The sequence below is a fragment of the Felis catus genome, chromosome B1 (assembly GCF_018350175.1).
Source record: "Felis catus isolate Fca126 chromosome B1, F.catus_Fca126_mat1.0, whole genome shotgun sequence".
NCBI classification, from domain to species: domain Eukaryota; kingdom Metazoa; phylum Chordata; class Mammalia; order Carnivora; family Felidae; genus Felis; species Felis catus.
This window is the reverse complement of record NC_058371.1, coordinates 100,958,701-100,978,453: the sequence shown is the minus strand read 5'-3', so window position 1 is coordinate 100,978,453 and position 19,753 is coordinate 100,958,701. Positions and strand designations below refer to the sequence as shown.

The 19,753-nt window shown below is 35.0% G+C and overlaps 1 protein-coding gene across 8 annotated transcripts in view; it reads left to right on the top strand.

Annotated features, from left to right (window-relative positions):
- Positions 1-19,753, top strand: part of SPATA5 (spermatogenesis associated 5) — a 370,044-nt gene that overhangs the window by 287,626 nt on the left and 62,665 nt on the right. For 4 of the 8 annotated variants that reach the window (XM_011281675.4, XM_003985028.5, XM_019828995.3 and 1 more), the window contains exon 15: positions 8,345-8,509. In XM_011281675.4, coding sequence (XP_011279977.1) covers positions 8,345-8,509 — 165 coding nt within the window. Of the gene's footprint in view, positions 1-8,344; positions 8,510-19,753 lie in introns of those variants that run through there. The other 4 variants (XM_045055894.1, XR_006596790.1, XM_045055896.1 and 1 more) reach the window with 3 other exon arrangements.

Sequence of the window (19,753 nt, the reverse complement as noted above, 5' to 3'; positions counted from 1 at the left end):
TCAGGCTTCTATTGAAGAGAGCAAACATGTTGCTATTAAGTTCTCCTTTGTCTGTTACGAAAGGGCAATGAATTGAGAATTGCAGAGGCTGTGGTAAAAGCAGGGAGAAGAAACAAGTAGAATTACTAAATAGCAATCCTTTTTAAACATTGAGATTTAGAAATACAGATCAAGAATCTATGTTTTAAGCCTAGTTTTCTAACATTATTCTAATCTTGTAGTTTTATAACATTTATTCTTTCATTCATTTAAAGAACATTAATGTCTACCATGTGCCAAGATCCAAAGATAACTAGCATTTCCTGTGTTTAAGGAGCTTGGTCAAGTACTAGGGATAATTATACAGACACAGTAATGATAACAATAGCATCTAAATGGAAGTATCCATGCCATGTGCCAGACTGTACTGAGCACTTTATTTAGGTCATATTCTTCAATTCATACAGCCATCCTCTAAATAGAGACTAGAACTGTTAAGGATTTTAAAGTACCAAGAGGTTTAAATGATCTGTCCAAACACAGCTAATAAACGGGGAGTTAGAATTTTAACCTGGTTAGGCCAGATTCTTTTGTCCTAACTTTTTACATGTATGTCAAATTACAAGTTATATGTATATATGTATGTGTGTACACACACACACATACATACATACCTGGAAGAGTCATAGAAGGTTATAGAAAAAAGAATGACTTTTAAGCTGAGACTTGAACAAGAAGTGGAATTTGTCTGATAGACAAAGAGATAAAATATTCTGAGTATAGAAAGAAATATTGTGAGGACAAGGGAGGCAGAAGGCAGCATGGTGATTTTGGCTAACTGTGAGTGCTTAGGTGAGCATAAAGTAGCTGCGGATAAGGTAGGACAGTTACAACAAAATTATAGAGGTCTGAGATCCTATGCTTTAATTTTACTTTTTCCCTTAAGGTGCCATTAAATGATTAGAAAATAAGTTGCAGTATTTTCAGTATAAGAATGATCCCTATAGCAATGATGTAGATCAAGAAAGGGAGAAAAAGGAAAGAATAAGTCTGCATGAAGACAACTAGCAAAGCAGTTATGATATTCTAGACAAGAAATTGTGTTGCCTTGACTACTTTGAGTGCCTTGTGTATGCCATTGCTGAGTTTACAGTGTTGAATAAAAGAATATGATACCTGCCATTATATACAGCCTACAGTCTGTTGGGAAGGATAAACAGTAAGAAAACACATAAATACATAATAAAGAAGATGGAGTAGAATTGATCATTTCAAGAGAGAATTAAGAAGTAGCATTAGCCATGCCTATTACTCTGTCAAATTTAGAGGGAGGGCAAGAAATGCCTAAAATAAGTTCAGGGTGTCTTTTAAATATATTTGAACTCTTACCAAGGATCCACACTCTCCCCAGTTTCTGGAACTATTTTCTCCATGAATCATGATACATGGATACGTTTTTATTAGAGTAAAATGTAAAGGCTTAGTGCTGCTTTTCTTTCCTAGAGGAGGCACTCCCTATAGTCACATACACACCCTTGTTGATCATTTGAAATGAATAGGAGCCCCGGGACCTGATTTTTCACAGTGTCTATTTTAATATCTTGGTCTGAACAAGTATTTCTATGCTAACTAAATTAGATTTGAGCAGTGCTAGAATATGAAAGTACACATGTCAAATTTCAGAATTTATAAAAAAGGAAAGACAGCCTTGTAACTGGTAATAGTGTTGGGCCAGTACGAACCCTTAATATGAAATGCCAGAAATGCTTTAAGTCCTTTTTGTAAAGGTCAGAAGAAGGAAAGATAATTGTATTAGTTTAATTAATTAGTGTAATCACTAAAATAGTAATAACACATTTTCAGTAATGACCATGTAATGTAAGTTGTGGGCGTTTCCTTGGGAAAGATGCTATAATGGAGTCGTAGAATTGGGGCTGGAAGGCCCATATAAAAGTTCATGTAATAATTCATAATCTTGGGTGTACGAGCAGATTTCAGGTGAACTTTATGGAATTATTTACAAAATTGTATGGGGGTGTTTTTTCATCTGTGTATTTTGAGGAGAATTCTTGTCAGATACACATAGCCCTCTCTGATGAAAGAACCACCTTCGTTTTCACACATGAAGAAACTGGGGCTGAGGTGTAGAAACTTGCCACGGTCTTGAATAAGTTCTCTTGAAAAGGCAGTATGCCCTATGACATTTTTAAATAGAGTTTCATGTAGCAGCCACAGTATCTATGACCTTGAGGCTAGAAGGGCTCAGAGTAGTATTAGGAAGCCTTGGCTTGTTTTTTCATTGAGAGTTGTTAGATGGTGGTTTTAAAATAACAGAAAATGCCATCATTCAGAACACACTCTTCCACCCTAATATCCCAGAACAGTATTTTTAAAGAAATTCTAGGAAGGGTGTTAACTCATTCAGGGTTCTACAGGAAGGAAAGCTCTTTCCTACCGTTTTTTAAGCTAACTTTCACTGACAAGATCAGACCAGAAAAAGACTAGCTGGCTGTTGGCCCAGGCAATGTTACAATCATTGAAGTGTACTCAACCTGCACTGCCCAGGGACAGCTACAACTTGGCAGGGAGAAAGGAGGTGGGGGGGGGGGGAACAGATGCATGCTGAGTGTTGTTCCAGTGACTTAGGTGACGTGTATGCTCTATATCCTTTGCTGTGTTGTTCTTTCAACTATTAGAAAGGAAATTTTAAAATAGCCTGGAATATGAGTTTTCCCATAAGGGTGAAAAGGATAACTTCAACTTTAAAAAAAGTAACCAAGCTATTCACAGCTGTTTCCCCAGCACCTAAAACAGGGCCCGGCCCACAGTAGATGTATAATGTTTTTTTGACGCAAGAATTATTTAATTTTTTTTGTTACCTATATCATATTTCAGTATAAGAATATTTTTCATTTGTCTATCAATACTGTGTATCATTTTGTACTGGCAGGATAGTAAAGTGAAAAAGGATTGATTCAACATTGGCTCACTTTCTGCCATTTATCGTATGATCTTGGGCCTCATTTTCTTTTTCTTAATAGGGCTATGACAAAATCTACTTCATAGGATTTGGAGAAATACTAAGTGAAATACAGTATGTGAAAATGCTTTATAGATTCTTCAGGGCTGCATAAACATTAAGTTTGGAGTTTTAGCTCATACATTGAGGTTTATGATCCGTGTCAAGTTAATTTTTGAATATGGTGCCAGGTAAGGATCAATGTTGATTTTTAAAATATGAGTATCTAGTTGTTGGAGCATTATTAGTTTTAATGCTTTCCTTTCCTAGTTGAATGCCTTAAAGATAGAAACCATTATGGAATCCCTTATTTTATTCCATTGATCTATATTTCTGTCCTCTGGACCTTGTCACACTATCTTGTTTTTTTTAGCATTGTAAGTAGTATAAGTCCTTGAGCTTTTTTCTTTTTTAACTTGGCTTTCACCATTCTCAGTCATTTGCATTTCCATATAAATATTATAATATTTGTCAGGTTGTTTTTTAAGCCCTTGTGAAATTTTGATTGGAATTGTATTGAGTCTATAGATAAATTGGAAAAGAATGAATATCTTAATAATATTGAGCCTTCTAATTCATGAAAATGGTGTATCTATATAGGCCTTTAATTTTTCTTACTATAGTGATATCGTTTTTCAGTGAAGTGTTTTTTTGTTAATTTTATTTCTGTCTTTTATTTTTTGTGCTTTTTATGTATTCTCATAAAGTGGATTTTTAAAACTTCATATTCTGTTAGCTTATTGCTTAATATATAAAAATACAAATTTTATAATAAACTTGTATTCTGTAATCTTGCTAGTAGTTTTATTCCTTAGTATTTCTACATAAACAATCATGTCATCTGCAAATGAAGATAGTTTGCCTTTGCCCATTCCAAGTTCTATATTTCCTTTTTCCCCCTCCAGTTTTTGTCTTTTGCCTTTTGTCTTTGTAATAACGACTAGTACCTCTGTTATATTTATCAGTACAAGTGGTGACTTTTTGCCTTTTCTTGATCTTAGGTAGAAAGCACTCAAGATTTCAACATTAATTGTATTAGCTGCAGGTTTTTCTAGATACTACCTACCATACTGAAGTCCTCCTCTATTACTAATTTGCTGAAGGTTTTTCAACATGAGTGGATCTTGAATTTTGTCAAAACTTTTTTGTACGTATTAAAATGATCATGTGAATTTTCTCCTGTATTCTGTTTTTGTGGTAAATTATACCAACTGGATTTTGAATGTTAAACTAAACTTGCATTCCTGAAATAACTCTTGGTTAAGATGATTTATCCATTTTTCATATTGTGAGATTCTATTTGATAATATTTTTTAAGGATTTTTGAGTCTGTCTTCATGAGGCTCATTAATCTGTAATTTTCATTTTTTGTAATATCTTTGTTAGGTTTGGAGTTAGTGTTATGTTGACCTTCTAAAACAACCTGAGAAATGTTCGTTATTCTGAAGTGGTTGTGCAATCTTGTTTCTTCTTTGGCAGAATTCAGAAGTGAAACCATCTAGACTAGAATGTTTTTGGTGTGAAAGTTAGTCATAATAAATTCAATTTTTAATTAATTCAGTTCCATTAAAAAAATAAATATAGGGCCATTATGATTTTTATTTCATTTTTTGTCCATTTTGATAACTAGATTTTTTAAGGAACTTATTTTTCATCAAAGTTGTTTATTTATTGTCCTAAAGCTATTGATAATATTCTTATTATTCTTTTTGCTATCTGTAGGATATATAGTGATAACCTCTCTTCCATTTCTGATGTTGGTGATTTGTTCTCTCTTTTATCCTTGTTTAATCTAGTTAGAATTTAATAAGATTTTTAAAATCTTTACAGAGAACCACGCTTGACTTTGAATTTCCTCTATTGTTTGTTTCCTATTTCATTGATTTCTACTCTCATCTTTATTATTTCCAGCTTTGTACTTACTCTTGAACCTTTAGGTCATTTATTTTAGATTTCTTTCCTACCATCAGCATTTAAAGTTATAAATGTGTCTCTAAGCACTACTTTATCTTGATGTTATATTTGCATTATCATTCGACTTGAAACATTTCTAATTTCCTCATAATTTCTTCTTTGACCTATGGTTTACTTAGAAGGGTGTTGTTTAATTTTTCATGTGTTTGAGGTTTTCCTCTCTTATTATTCCTTTCTAATTTACTCTTCTTAGAGAACTACTTTGTATGATTTCAGTCATTTTGAATTTGTTGATTTTTGTTTTATGGGTCATCATATGAGCTATCTTGGTAAATATATCAAGTGTACTTAAAAAATATGTATTCTGCTGTTGTTGGGTAAAGTAGCCCATAAATAAATATCAGGTTGCAATGATTGATAGCCTTGTTCAGATTCTCTGTATCTTTACTGATTTGTTTTTTAGTTCTATAATTGCTAATAGAAGAGTGTTAAAATCTCATATTGTGATTGTGGAGTTACCTTTTTTATCTCTTTAATCCTATCAATTTTTGCTTTTTATTATTTTGAGGCTCCATTATTAGGAACATACATGTCCAGAACTATAAAAGTTCTGAGACTTTACCCTGTTTAAAAGCTAACAAATCAGCCTTCCACAATTTCATGGTAGCTTGGCAAAAGATATGAGATTCTTGGGTTAGAGATAGAGGTCAGTTCCTTACTCACAGAATATCATGGTGTGTGTGTGTGTATGCATGTGCTGGTTCTCTAAGAACTAATTTCCACAGAGCCAACCACATGAGGTTTTAATGTTTGTATTTTCCATAGTGTTTTATGTATGATCACAGCTACATTTTCAGGGGTTTTATTTTATTTTATTTTATTTTTTTTAATTAAAAGATGTCTATGTTTGACTTCCTGTCTTCCTTAGTTTCTACATTTACTTCTATCACACATTTTTTCTGGATATTTCATTCAAAAGTACACATGTAGAAATTGCTGTGTTTCACTATTTATGAGTGTCTCTTAAATCTTCAAGAAATCCCATTTCTGATATGTCAGCCAAAAGAGTGAATTTTTTTTAGAGGTGGAAGGCATGTACAGTTTTGTGGTGTTTCATTTCCAATGCTCTTCATTTCTTCCTGAAGATTCAATTTTCCATCTTATGTCATTTCCATTAAACCTGAGAACATCGTGGGGTGCCTGGGTGGCTCAGTCGGTTAGGCGGCCGACTTCGGCTCAGGTCATGATCTCACGGTCCATGAGTTTGAGCCCCGCATCAGGCCCTGGAACCTGTTTCAGATTCTGTGTCTCCCTCTCTCTGACCCTCCCCCGTTCATGCTCTGTCTCTCTCTGTCTCAAAAATAAATACATGTAAAAAAAACAAAACAAAACAAAACAAAAAAACAAACCTGAAGAACATCGTTTAGTGTTTTCTGTAGTGCAGTTCTGATGGAACCAAATTTTCTTAAATTTATTTTGTTTGAAAATGACTTAATTTTTCCTTCGTTCTTAAAGAATATTTTCAGGGCACCTGGGTGACTCAGTCATTTGAGTGGCAGGCAGACTCTTGATTTGGTTCAGGTCATGATCCCAGGGTTGTGGGATCATGGCCCAAATTGGTCTCTGGGCTGAGTGTGGAGTCTGCTTAAGTTTACCTCTCTCTCTCATAAAGGCCCTATCCCCCACTTGCATTCTCTCTCTCTGAAAAAAAAAAAAGAAAAAGAAGATTTTTACTGGGACTAGAATTCTAAGATGACATTTTTATTCTTTCAGCACTTTATTTTTTTTTTAATTTTTTTTAGTGTTTACTTAGTTTTGAGAGAGAGAGAGAGCATGAGCAGAGGGGCAGAGTGAGAGAGAGACACAGAAACTGAAGCAGGCTTCAGGCTCCGAGCTGTCAGCACAGAGCCCAACACAAGGGCTTGAACTCACAAACTGTGAGATCATGACCTGAGCCGAAGTCTGACATTTAACTGACTAAGCTACCCAGGTGCCCCTCATTCAGCACTATAAAGATATTGTTCTGCTGGTTTCTGCCCTTCATTGTTTTGATTGAGAGTCACTGGTGATTCAAATTATTGTTCTCCATATTCCGTCTGGCAGCTTTCAAGATTTTGTCTTTTGTTTCCAGCAGTTTGCTATGATACGTGTAGGTGTGGCTTTCTTTGTATTTATTTTATTTGAGATTCACTGAGCTTCTTGATTGTGTAAATTTGTTTGTTTACCAATTGGAGGAAATTTGGCTCTTTTTTCTTCAGATATTTTTTCTGCCCCATCTTCTCTTTCCTTTCCTTCTGGTATTATAGTAACACATATTAGACCTTTTGATATTGTCCCATGAGTGGTCTTTTAATGTAAATCTTACCAATTCACCTTCTACTTAAAACTTTCCAATGACTTCTCATGAAAAGTAGAATACAATCCATACTCTTTACTATGTCTTTTAAGGTCTTATGATCTGCCTATGACTATCTTTCTGACCTCACTTCCTACCTCTTTTTTCCTTATTCACTCTATCACATTGATTTTTTTTTTCTTTCCCTGGAACATACCAGTCATTCTTGCTTTTGCACTTGATGTTCCATTTACCTTGCATGCCCTTCCCCTAGATATTTCAAAGGCTGACTCCTTTGGATATCAACATAAGTTACCTCCTCAGAGAGGCTTTCTCTCACTATCCCAACTAAAAGCTGCCCCAACTCCTTAACACACCCACACACCCACACACATTTTAGACCTATATCTGTTTTAGTAACTTTATTGGGATAGAATAAATATAAAATTCACCCACTTAAAGTACAGTTCAGTGGCTCTTAGTATATCCACAAATACATGCAGCCATCACCACAATCAATTTTAGACATATCTATCTTATTCATGCTATTTTCTAGTACCAAGAACAATGTCTAGTGTATAGTGCATGCTCGGTAAGGTTTTCTGAATACATAAATTCATTAGCTCTAAGATAATTTAGGCCTTAGCCTCCAGTAAAATATGAGGGAAGTTCATTTGACTACTTTCAGCTCTAGAAGTATTCTTTTATTAGAGCTGCGCTATTTTAAGGGCTCTCTAAAACAACTTAACCCATATTTTAAGAGATATTGCAGGAAATTCCAAAAAAAAAGTCTTTTGATACAATGAATGCAAGTCATATTACACACTTCCCTAAAAGAGAATAGCCATCTTTTATTGACCTGACAGTTGCTGAGGAGCAGAAAGCCTCTCAGAAGTATTGCTCTGTTACTTTCAAAAGTACTCTGAACATGATTTATTTGTTTGAATCTTTAAAATAGATTATAGTATCTCTAGTACTTGTTTCATGTACTAATTATGAGTAATAGTGGGTTATTCATGAGATTCTAGATATCCACCTTTCATGTGGAATGTCAGTTCTGAGGTTGGTTTTTCTGCATTGTCTCATCCTCTTTACAGGCTTTGATGCGGCCTGGAAGAATTGATAGAATCATCTATGTGCCGTTACCAGATGCAGCAACAAGAAGGGAAATATTTAACCTGCAGTTTCATTCTATGCCAGTTGGTAATGACGTTGATCTGGCTGAACTCATCCTCCAAACTGATACATATTCAGGAGCAGAGGTAAGACAGTTCTTCTCAAAATACCTTGGTGGCAGGAAAACAGTGGGTTGGGGTCATTAGCAAAAAGACTGCTTGATGCCAAAAATAGCCATATGTTAAGAAATCTTAAAACAGGAAATGCACTACGTGACAGGTAATCACTAAATTAAATTTCATTTTACCTGGCCTGTATTATATCTCAGTTGTTTTTACCTGGCTTCTGTTGCTTCTCAAAATGTAGTCTTCAGAGAATTAACATGATACAGTGGAGAGAACACTGGGTGAGAAGTTTCTTCTTTCTGGTTTCTTGATACATCAGCTTCCAATCATTCACACACTTCTCTGGATTTTGATTTCTTAATCTATCAAATGGAAATGATACACAGCTTTACATATTTTCTTATAGAGAGCATAAAAATGAAATTAGGATATCATGCAAGTTTTAGGAAGTAAAAGATGTGGCAGAAATTGTATTATTACCATCTTTTAACATCTTGGAAAATTATGTCATTCTACTTGTATATTAACAAAGATTCTCTCATAAAAACTGTAAAAAGGACAATCTACCCTTAGTTGTGAAAGTATACTCTCAATAGGAACAGCAAGACCTCTGTGAAAATATGAAAATTTTAAGTATGGCAGATAAACACTTTTTTTTTTCTCCTTATCAACTTTTTAGTTAGGCCATTTTTATTTACAAAATAAAATTCTACTAAGATAATTGTGCATCTTTTCTGCATACATTTCTTAAGGAAAGGACAGACTATAGTCCTCAAAATAGAAATATCTTCTGAATACCACTGATAAGGATTTGTACTGGGAAATTAATTTTTTTTAGTAAGAAATGGTAGATTCTTTTTATTCTGAGTTATTCAATAGACTGAGACTCTACATTCTATCTGCTTACTATTTTTTGTAATCTTTCTTCTGTATATACCAAAGAGATTCATACATAACAGATCATTAGTGGTACTCAGAGAGTATTGTAGATAAATTTACATGCAAAATTGGACTGAGTCTATCATGCAGTCATAGCTAATTACAACAACCAAAATAAATCCAAAATCTCCTCACTGTTTTGTCTCAACTATGAACTATGTATATTTAATTTTCCCCCTGTAGAGAGGGGAAATTTTCACTAGAGGTTAAAAAAAACAAAATCCATGTAGAAAGTACTTTGAGAGGCAGTTGAAGTACATTCCTACCTGAAAAAATAATCCTTATGAGCATCTTTTGGGCACGACTGTCCATTAAGTTAAAATGAACATCTAGTTGCTGTTAACTGACTGCTCAGGTATTTCTAGAATTCAGTTTTTGATGTGAGACCAAGGGTAGCATCATATATATGGATGCTATATATATATATATATATATATATATATATATATATATATATATATATTGCTGTTTTCTGTAAAGTGACATATATATATATATATATATGTCACTTTACAGAAAACAGCAAAGGGAAGAAACCATAAATCTTTCACTTGAGCTGAGGGAAGTGGAAGAGCAGTTAGCAAGGTATAAATGTGCCTTTCTCACTTTGGAGTAATTCATGGTAGTAACATAGAGATGAAAAACAAAAATCAAAGCCAATGAGGTTCATCTGGCTAAAAGGAAAAAACTCAGGAATTACTGTACCAGCTTGCTAGTTCTTATGTAGTGCATGCCTTATTGAATCTATAATATAAGCACATTCATTTCTCATTAATTTTTTTCTCATTAATTTTTATATCAGATCTTCTAATAATAGTCACAGGAAAAGTCGCAGAAAATTCTGTGCCTCGTTGAATGACATTTTTGGTCGCATAATGTTGAGGTGGGAGATGTATATCCCACTATGGTTCTAATTGTAATCCATATATTATTACAACTTCATAGGAATTTTGTTCAGAGCTGTATCTTAGTAGTTCTGGAATTTTCAGTTTGAGCAAGACAGATTTATTTCATATTGTTTGTTTTGGCTTTGTTTTTTGGTTTTTGGTTTTTGGTTTTGTTTTGGTTTTGGTTTTTTTTTTGTTTTTTTTTTTTTTTTTTTGGTCTGATTTTTTTAGGCAGTTCACACAGGTGCTGTGTGAAGGTATTGTTTGAAGAGGACAATTAATGTTCTTAAAAGTCTTAAAATTAATAAATAGGAAATTTAAGACTGATAACATTTAGCTTCAAATAAAATATAAGTTACCATCTTTCCCCCCACCTCTTTCCATCAGAATGAAAATGATGCTGCAATATTGAAAGCTAAAATTCATTTTGATTTTTGATTTTTTAGCAGTAAGACCAATTCAAGCTGGAAACTCAGTCACCTGACTCCTACAGACCCAGTGCTTTACCACTGATATAACTAATTTATTTCTTCCTCAGGCCAAGGCCATAGCCTTCAGCACAGAATCTAATACATAGTACGTATTTATCAAACATTTAATGAACAGAAGAAGAAAAGAGATTTTAAAGATTGTATTTAGGAAAAATAAACTTCCCTTTGTTATTTACCATAAGGAGAGCCCTCTAACTTTGTAGCAATACACACTGCTACAGGCACAGCTACTTTTTCAGATTTAGAGTGTGTCTCATTGGCCACTCTTGGTATCAAATGAAAATGGTGATAAATTGTCTTCATAAGAGAATAGTATCATCAATATTATATAATTGGTATATTATGTGTATTATATATTAATTTTAAACTGTATATTATTAGCTATATATACAAGAATTTGCCCAGGTGAGCCAGAGATGAGGAATTTGCTCACACCATTGTCTATCTTTTAGAAACATAAGATGTTTAACAGTGGTGAGTGTTTTGTTGTTGTTGTTGTTGTTGTTGTTGTTGTTGTTGTTGTTTTAATTAAAAAGCTGTTGTTGAGAAGGGTGCCTGTCTGCCTCAGTCAGTAGAGCATGTGACTCTTGATCTCGGTCTTGTGAGTTCAAGCCCCACCTTGGGCATCGAGCTTACTTTAAAGAAATAAATAAATGACAACCCATAAAAGTCTATAGAGGGTGATTGTAGATGATATGGGTACTTTTAACGACTGGGATGGAAGGAAGTTACTTTTTTAAAATGTTTTCTTTTCACCTGGTGGTTTATTTTGCCCAGTCGTGTTGTTTCTTAAAAGCTTACACAGGCACAGTGTTTCAAATGGCTTCTCATACCCTTCTGAGTTACTCCATTTTCCCTCCCTGGAGAGGGTATACAGAGAACTGAAACATTTCTTTAATTCTCAGAAGAGTCCCAACAGTAAGTTTGTTGCCAGCTGGAAGGGGAATAGGGTCACTAGGGAACAGCCTTTACAGAGAGGCTGAAGCAGGTAGCATCCTTCAGCCATCCTGCGCCTTCTACTCCCTGGTGGCCAAAACCTCATTGTCTTTGGCTTCTTGGCTGTAGCTTCCAGTTAATGGAAAAACATGTTGCCATTTAAAAGCAGATGGGAATTCAGTTCAGGAGGAAATAATAAGTCTTTTTTGGTTATAGCTATTGTTTTCTTCTGCTTTGATTTTTGTTTTTTAAGTTATTTGTAGCAGATTCCACTTCATTTTTTCATTTGTCTTTTATCCAATTAGTTACTTTAGGAAAACTTTTATCTTACCCAACCAACAGGAAATCAACAATCAAAAATATATGCACATGAAAGGCATAACTGGGCCCACTACCCATGTGCCATGTGCCTGGGAACGGAGGTGACGAGTAAGATATGTAATTTCCTCTCTGTGTAGGAATTTGCTGACATAGGCCGACAACTAGTATCTGTAAAATTTGAGTTGAATGTTTACTTGCTTTTGGATGTTAATTTCCTTTTAGTGATTATCTCATAAAGTGAAATTGATAATATGTCTAAGAGCCAGGTATCAGTTATACATTTTATAAATAATATAGGCAATTCTAACATTTATTTCATATATTAAGATTTGAGGATTCAACTTCCAAGAGAGGCAGTAAAGGGAAAACAAAAAAGAATTTTAGTGTTGCATTGGAGTAGACTTTTAATACAATAGTAGTCTTTTTCTTTCAGGATAGTTACAGACAAGTTATTCAATCTCTTAGAACCTTAGTTTTCTCATTTTTAAAATATCTAGGTGACTGAAGTTGGGTTTTTTAAATTTTTTTAAATACTTTTATTTATTTTTGAGAGAGAGAGGCAGACAGAGAACAAGCAGGGGAGGCAGAGAGAGGGAGACACAAAATCTGAAGCAGGCTCCAGGCTCTGAGCTGTCAGCACAGAGTCCAACATGGGGCTCGAACAATGAACTGCGAGATCATGACCTGAGCTGAAGTCCAATACCTAACCGACTGAGCCACCCAGGCACCCTGTTTTCTTTTCTTTTCTTTTTTTTAATGTTTATTTATTTTTGAGAGAGAGAGAGAGAGAGAGAGAGAGAGAGAGAGAGAGAGAGAGACAGAGTATGAGCAGGGGAGGGGCAGAGAGAAATGGAGATACAGAATCTGAAGCAGTCTCCAGACTGAGCTGTCAGCACAGAGCCTGACGTGGAGCTCGGACTCATGAGCTGTGAGATCATGACCTGAGCTGAAGTCAGACACTCAACTGACTGAGCCACCCAGGCGCTCCAATGACTGAAATTGTTTTGAGGGTTAAATGAGGTAACAAATATAAAAGTACCAAAAAACAATGTGTGACACATAAAGAGTGCTTCATAAATGTTACTTCCCTTCATTCTTTCTTCCTCTTATCTGTTCACTATTTATATTTACCACTGAAGTTTTAGATGACATTGCTATAAGATGGTAATGTTTTGCATTCCCTCAGTAACCATATAATATATCTGAAAGCTAAATAATAAATGAGTTGCTTCTTGTTCTTTTCTTCAAAATATAACATATGCTTAGTATGGTGATTTTAGGGTAATCTTATCAACCTACCACTAGAAAGTCTTCTTAAAGCAATTTGTTAGAGTTAAATACATTCCACACTAAGTTTTTAAAAAGCTTTAACTCCAGGGGCGCCTGGGTGGCGCAGTCGGTTAAGCGCCCAACTTCAGCCAGGTCACGATCTCGCGGTCCGTGAGTTCGAGCCCCGCGTCAGGCTCTGGGCTGATGGCTCAGAGCCTGGAGCCTGTTTCCGATTCTGTGTCTCCCTCTCTCTCTGCCCCTCCCCCATTCATGCTCTGTCTCTCTCTGTCCCAAAAATAAATAAAAACGTTGAAAAAAAAATTAAAAAAAAAAAGCTTTAACTCCATATAAATTTAGTCTCTTTATCCTTGTTTGACTAAAATGATTACCTTGCCCTGGATTTTGTTTTGTAGTCTTTGCCCTTCTGGGTCTAATAGCTCAAGGTCTTCATGCCAACTTGACATTAAAAAATTACCTCCCAGTGTAACTCATTTATTCAAGAAGGCTCTAGTCACCATGCTGAAGCTATTATAGCTAATAAAGGGAGAACTGTAAATTAATTTACTGTCTTGTTGATTAACATTCCTTCTGACATTGTCTCTCTTTTCTCCAACACAGTGAAAACAGAAAAAACAATTATAGCTATTTAAGATGTCTGTACTCTTCCTACATGAAGTCTCTTGTGACAATTTTTCCCAAACTAAAAATCAGGATCAATGTGTTCGAATGTGGCATAGATTGACTCTATCTAACAATACCTCTGAGATAGTGATAAACAAACACCTGTTAGCCAGTCTCAGGCTCTCTGGTTAGTATTGTTAGAGAGCAGCTTGGCAGGACTGTTCCTGTCCCTAGAGTGAAGCAGAGTACCACAGTACTTAGCAGCCTCCTGTACACTGTAACCTACTTGTCCTACCTAATCAGAAACTGCCCTATGAAAACATACTGCTACAACCAACTGGTCTACTGTTCTTAAGATCCTTGTTATCTCTCTACCCCTTCATGTGCATTTACCTTAAAATTCTGTACCCCAGAGTTTCAAAATACTCTTTTTTACATAACCTACTGAAATCACTGCTTTGTTATGAAAACACCCCAGCACAAGTGACTTGTCTTTTTTAACTCTTTTACACTGATTTCTGTTTCCCTTGTTTAGCTCTTTGCACATTTTCCCCCGTAGTTATTTTAATATGAGCAGCCCCATCATCTCCCCCAAATAAACTAAGATTCTCTACAGCAGAAACCGGGTTTTTTTTTACTTCTTAGACTATCTCCAGTGTCTCATAGTCAGTGGATGTTAATGTTGGATGAATCATAAATTTATGTGTTAATCTGTCATTTCACCAACAAAAAAATGTCAGTTTTAACATTCACTTAAAGTGGAATTTTCTAGTTTTAAATGTACTTTTGTACACATTATCTATTTGAGAATCTTAACCCTATGGGAATAGTGCTATAACAAGAGAACTAGACCCAAGCAAAAACAGTGGATTTGTCTGAAGTCCCACAACAAATAAGTGACAAACCCAGGACCAGAAACCAAATCTTTCAGCTCCTCCTAAAAGACTCTTCATGATTTCTCCATTCCTCTGAGTCATCTAAAGAGTCTTTGAAAGTGTTTCACTATTCCCTTTGACATATCTGAATCTATGGTAAAGGCTTGCCTGCTTTTATGAACAGTGAGTTAGTGAACTAAACAGCAGATATGAAACATCTTTATGTTTTTATATGTACTTATCTTATATGTGATTATTTTTAGTTACCTTGTTGTCATCCTCCCAAATAAGTATAAGCTACTTGAAGTTATATTTTCATCTATTCATTTACCATATTTTTCAGATATTGAGAATAAGGCCTGCAGTTCTGAAGGAAAAACATATAAACAACTAAGTTCCATATAATGTATTCATGTGGCACGATCTAATGATGTGCAGAATACTTTGGGAGAAAGAACAGGGTGTGACTCACACTAGCTGGGATTGAACGAAGGGATAGTCGATCTAAGTGTTAATGGGTGAATAGGAGTTCCATAAGTAGAGTTCCATAAGCTTGGAAGAGAGCATTCCTACCTGATAGAAAGGCAGAGATGCACAAAAGAACACAATGTGGGCACCTGAGTGGCTCCATTGGCTGAGTATCTGACTCTTGATCTCAGCTCAGGTCTTGATCTCAGGGTCATGAGTTCAAGCCCCACATTGGGCTCTGTGCTGGGTGTGAAGCCTATTTAAAAAAGAAAAGAACATGGATTGTTCTAGATTTGGTTAAAGGTTGAAATATGACCCGAAGAAAGAGTCTGCCTATAGAAGTAGTAGGTGATAAAGCAAGAAAAGTAGGTAAGACAATGTGAAGGACCTTGAATATCATCCAAACTTGGCTTTTCTCCTTTAAGCATTGGAGAACCATTGAAAAAGTTAGTAAGAAATGTTGTCATCAAATTTGTGCTATCAAAAGATTGGTGGCATTTTGTGTCAAAGCCACCATTAAGTAGCCTACCCAAGCTAAGTGAATTAAAAAAGTGAATTAAAAAAATATGCTCCTTGGTCCTACCTGGTGACAGCTACTTGCCAGATCAAAAGGCTTGTCAAGCAGAACATGAGCTTTCATAAAGTCCGTATTTCAGTCCTTATTTACCCCCTCTCCCCCAAGCTGGGCATCCTTGTATGGACACAGCGTTCACATCTTTACAAAGCTGTCTCATTTTTGGCTTATCTACTTTTAAATATCCCTCAGAGTGCCCAGCACAGTAATTCATATAAAGTTCATATGTAGTCATTGAATAAAGAAATTTAGATTTTTACAGCCCAAGTAGATAAACTATTTTCTGTGACTTTAAGATTTGCCTCATAAACCCTTGGACGAACATATTTTGTGAATGGGATAAATTATGAGAATTTGTTATTTATTATCCATTATGGAGGGAGATGGGAATATTAAAAATGTCTTTATGCAGTGTCTTTTTTGGATGCGAGAGTGATCTGGCTGCAACATCTGTCACCCCATTGATTGTTAGGGTTTATTCAGCTGATCTGGCTGGCTAGACTGGTGTCCTCTTCCTCCCTCATGGCTCCACGTGCATACCTCCCAAAGCTATGTGTACAGTTGAAGAGGACCATTTTTTGATGGAGGGTGTACAAGTAGCTGCACTGCCCTGCCAGAACATCCAGACAGACTCTCAAGTACCATTTGTAGGAGAACATAGGGTAGTCTTAAGATTCGACACACATCCAAATGAGGTCTGCCTTGCTTTAGAACAACAAAGATGTCTTTTGTGCAGCGTTAAACCAGCCATGAGGTGCAGCACCTGGTATGAATGGCCAAAGTGTTGAAAGTAAGGTGTGTTATGTCTTCTGAGCCGTCTTATCACATATAATACTAAATATAAGCTCCTAGGGCCAGCACCTTATCTCCACAGCACTTTTCGGTTGCTAAAATGTGCCTACTCTTGCAAATGAATTGATAGAATCTCTAGAGCAAAAATCAGCATATACTGAAAGCAGATAGTCAGGCTGTAACTTTTAAGGCAGCCCACTAGACCCCTATTCTTCCCCGTTCCCCACAATTTTATAATCTACATACTTACAGAAGAAGTTCGGTAAAAGCCAAGATCTAGACTTTAATCCTATTTTGGCCATGTATTACACTATTGGTTTGGCTAAATCAGTTATCATCTCTAGAACTCAGTTTTCATATTTTAACAGGGGAGGTGGGAATATGGTCTCTGTGATTCTTTCTTGTGTTAAAAATCTATGTGGTTATATACCTGTCATAGATTAAATTAATTGTATAAGGAATCACTTAGGGATTGGATTTCTAGGGATATATAACGTGGTTTTGTTTCCTTTACAATGCTTCTAGAAACCTGGGATCTTAGGGTCTTAGTCAGTGTCTCTAAATATTTGCTACTGTGGCCTAGAGATTCTAATCATAGCACCAGAGGAAGAGGAACATTGAAAGAGTGACAGTGCATAGAATTCAGAATTTAATAAAATTCTCCTTAGCAATTTTCCACTGAATGAAAATGAAAGTTTTATCTGCTCAGAGATGCCCAGTGATTGTGTGTGTGTGTGTGTGTGTGTGTGTGTGTGTGTGTGTGTGTGTGTTTCTGGAGGCATTATGATAAAAAGTGTTGTAAAATGGAAATAAACACCAGCTCACTTTTTCCCTAAACTCTTTGTTATGAAAGTAAGTGTAAGTTACAAAGTTATAATGTTCATTTTAATGTGCAGTTTTTAAAATGTCCAGTGTTTGGAGATATAAACATCCTCTGTATCTGTAAACTTTAGCTTCTACTCAAATTGGCAATACAAGAACCTTAATTCAGCTTACCTGAAGGCTATTTTATATTTTAGATAAGATGTTTACACCAAAGCAAATCATTTTCCAGAACACCTTGTGCTGCAATACCTGTATTACTGACTCCTTGCCAGATGTTTAAAGCTGCTGTCAGCTTACAAGAAGCATTAGTCAGAAAGGAAATGGACATTGAATGAGAGCCTGGCTAGCAACAAACTTAATAGAGCATTTTATAACCAAATACTGAAACTTCTTTATAAGGAAGCAGTATATCAAGGCAACCAATTAGTCAAGACCTTATGATCTAGTCCCCAAACATCGGCCCAGGCTGAATCTGTAGCTATGAAGAATTACGCAAGCCAACAGTAGTGCTGATTTAAGCATTTTAATGTTCTGCGTCGTTTTTCCTTTTCCAGATCCTTAGTTTCTATTAACACATGTTGGCTCCCTAGAATTTTTGCACATTTAATCTATGCTTCTTCATTTTCAGAAGAGTTATAAAATTTAAGGGTTCTACGAACTTGAGAGGAACACAATTTTAAAAAGTTGTATAAAGCGTGCTATTAATTCTATTTTATAGATTCTGATAGAGTTGGATATTTTTGCTTGGTTATTTGAGGTGATAGAAGGTTAATTTCTAATAATTTGATTCTATATATGAAAAGAATGCCAAAAACATATGTGAAAACTGTTTTTCAAGAATATTTTAAACTAGGGGCGCCTGGGTGGCTCAGTTGGTTAAGCATCCGACTTTGGCTCAGGTCATGATCTTACGGTCTGTGAGTTCGAGCCCCGCGTTGGGCTCTGTGCTGACAGCTCAGAGCCTGGAGCCTGTTTCAGATTCTGTGTCTCCCTCTCTCTCTGCCCCTCCCCTGTTCACGCTCTGTCTCTCTCTGTCTCAAAAATAAATAAACGTTAAAAAAAATTTTTTTAAAAAAGAATATTTTAAACTATGCAAAATTGCATTTTAGTTAAGCAAATGGCTTATGGAATGAGAAAGATCTAAATCCAAATGCCTAATATTTCCTACCTTGTGATCAGTTTTCTTATATGTAAATAAGGTTAAGAAAAATCTCTATTTCATAGATCTATTGTCCAGAATAGATGAAATTCCTATAAGGTACTTATCCTTGTCAGTAACAGCAAGTGCCCAATAAGTCATTTTCATTATATTTTTTAAATCAGCAAACTCAATCTAAGTGATGTTTAACATAAAAAAATCCACAATCTGCTCATTTTTTATATTTCATTGCCTTAGATTTTATGAGCACTCATAATGAGTGTTTCATATGTATGTCATATTTTTAGTCTTAATAGTGTGTTCTTTAAATTCAAATTATGTTTCATTGTTACGTGCAGTATTTATTTCAGCTAGTTTATATTTATAAACATTGTTATCCCTATTTTTACTTTTTCTTGTTAAAGATGTATACTGTTTTTTACTCTAAAGTGTGTAAAGCTAATGTTTCTTTACAAACTGCTTACATAATATCCCTGTATCAGCATATTCTTCAAGGTAATCCTAGTTACTAGTATACAACTTAATTCTAACTTTTTTTAACATAAATTTTGTTGGTTGAAAAAAGTGAACCTAGCAACTTCAGAAAGTTGAGGGTTTCTGTTTCTACTAGAATAATCACTTAGGAAATAAGCATTCCTAATTACTGTGCCCTTTTATTTAGGTTAGGTTTAAACCCAGATATTTAGGTAAATCCCAGAAAGCTAACACTAATGACAAAAGCACTACGTGTCATTTGCTGTATGATGGTGACATAAGGATGTTCTCATTCTTCATCCCCAAATGGCAGTTTCTGAGCTCTCAAAGGTGTCATTCTATTAAAATGCTACTTAAACTCTCTAAAATGGTTGTTCAGAGTTGCAGTGCAGTCATTATATTGTTCTTAAATATATATAACCTTCACCATGTTTTGGAAATTTAAAAACAGAATCTAACCTTTCCTTAAACTAGAAAGAAAAGTCGCCTTATTGAGATCTTCAGAGCTCTCTTTTTTTGTTTAATCTATGTTTTCAACCTCCAAATATTATTGCTGGAGTTCTTTAACAATAATTAGCTCTCTTTTTGCTATTAAAATCTGGAAAATTGATTTTTTTTTTGCTTTTATATTTTA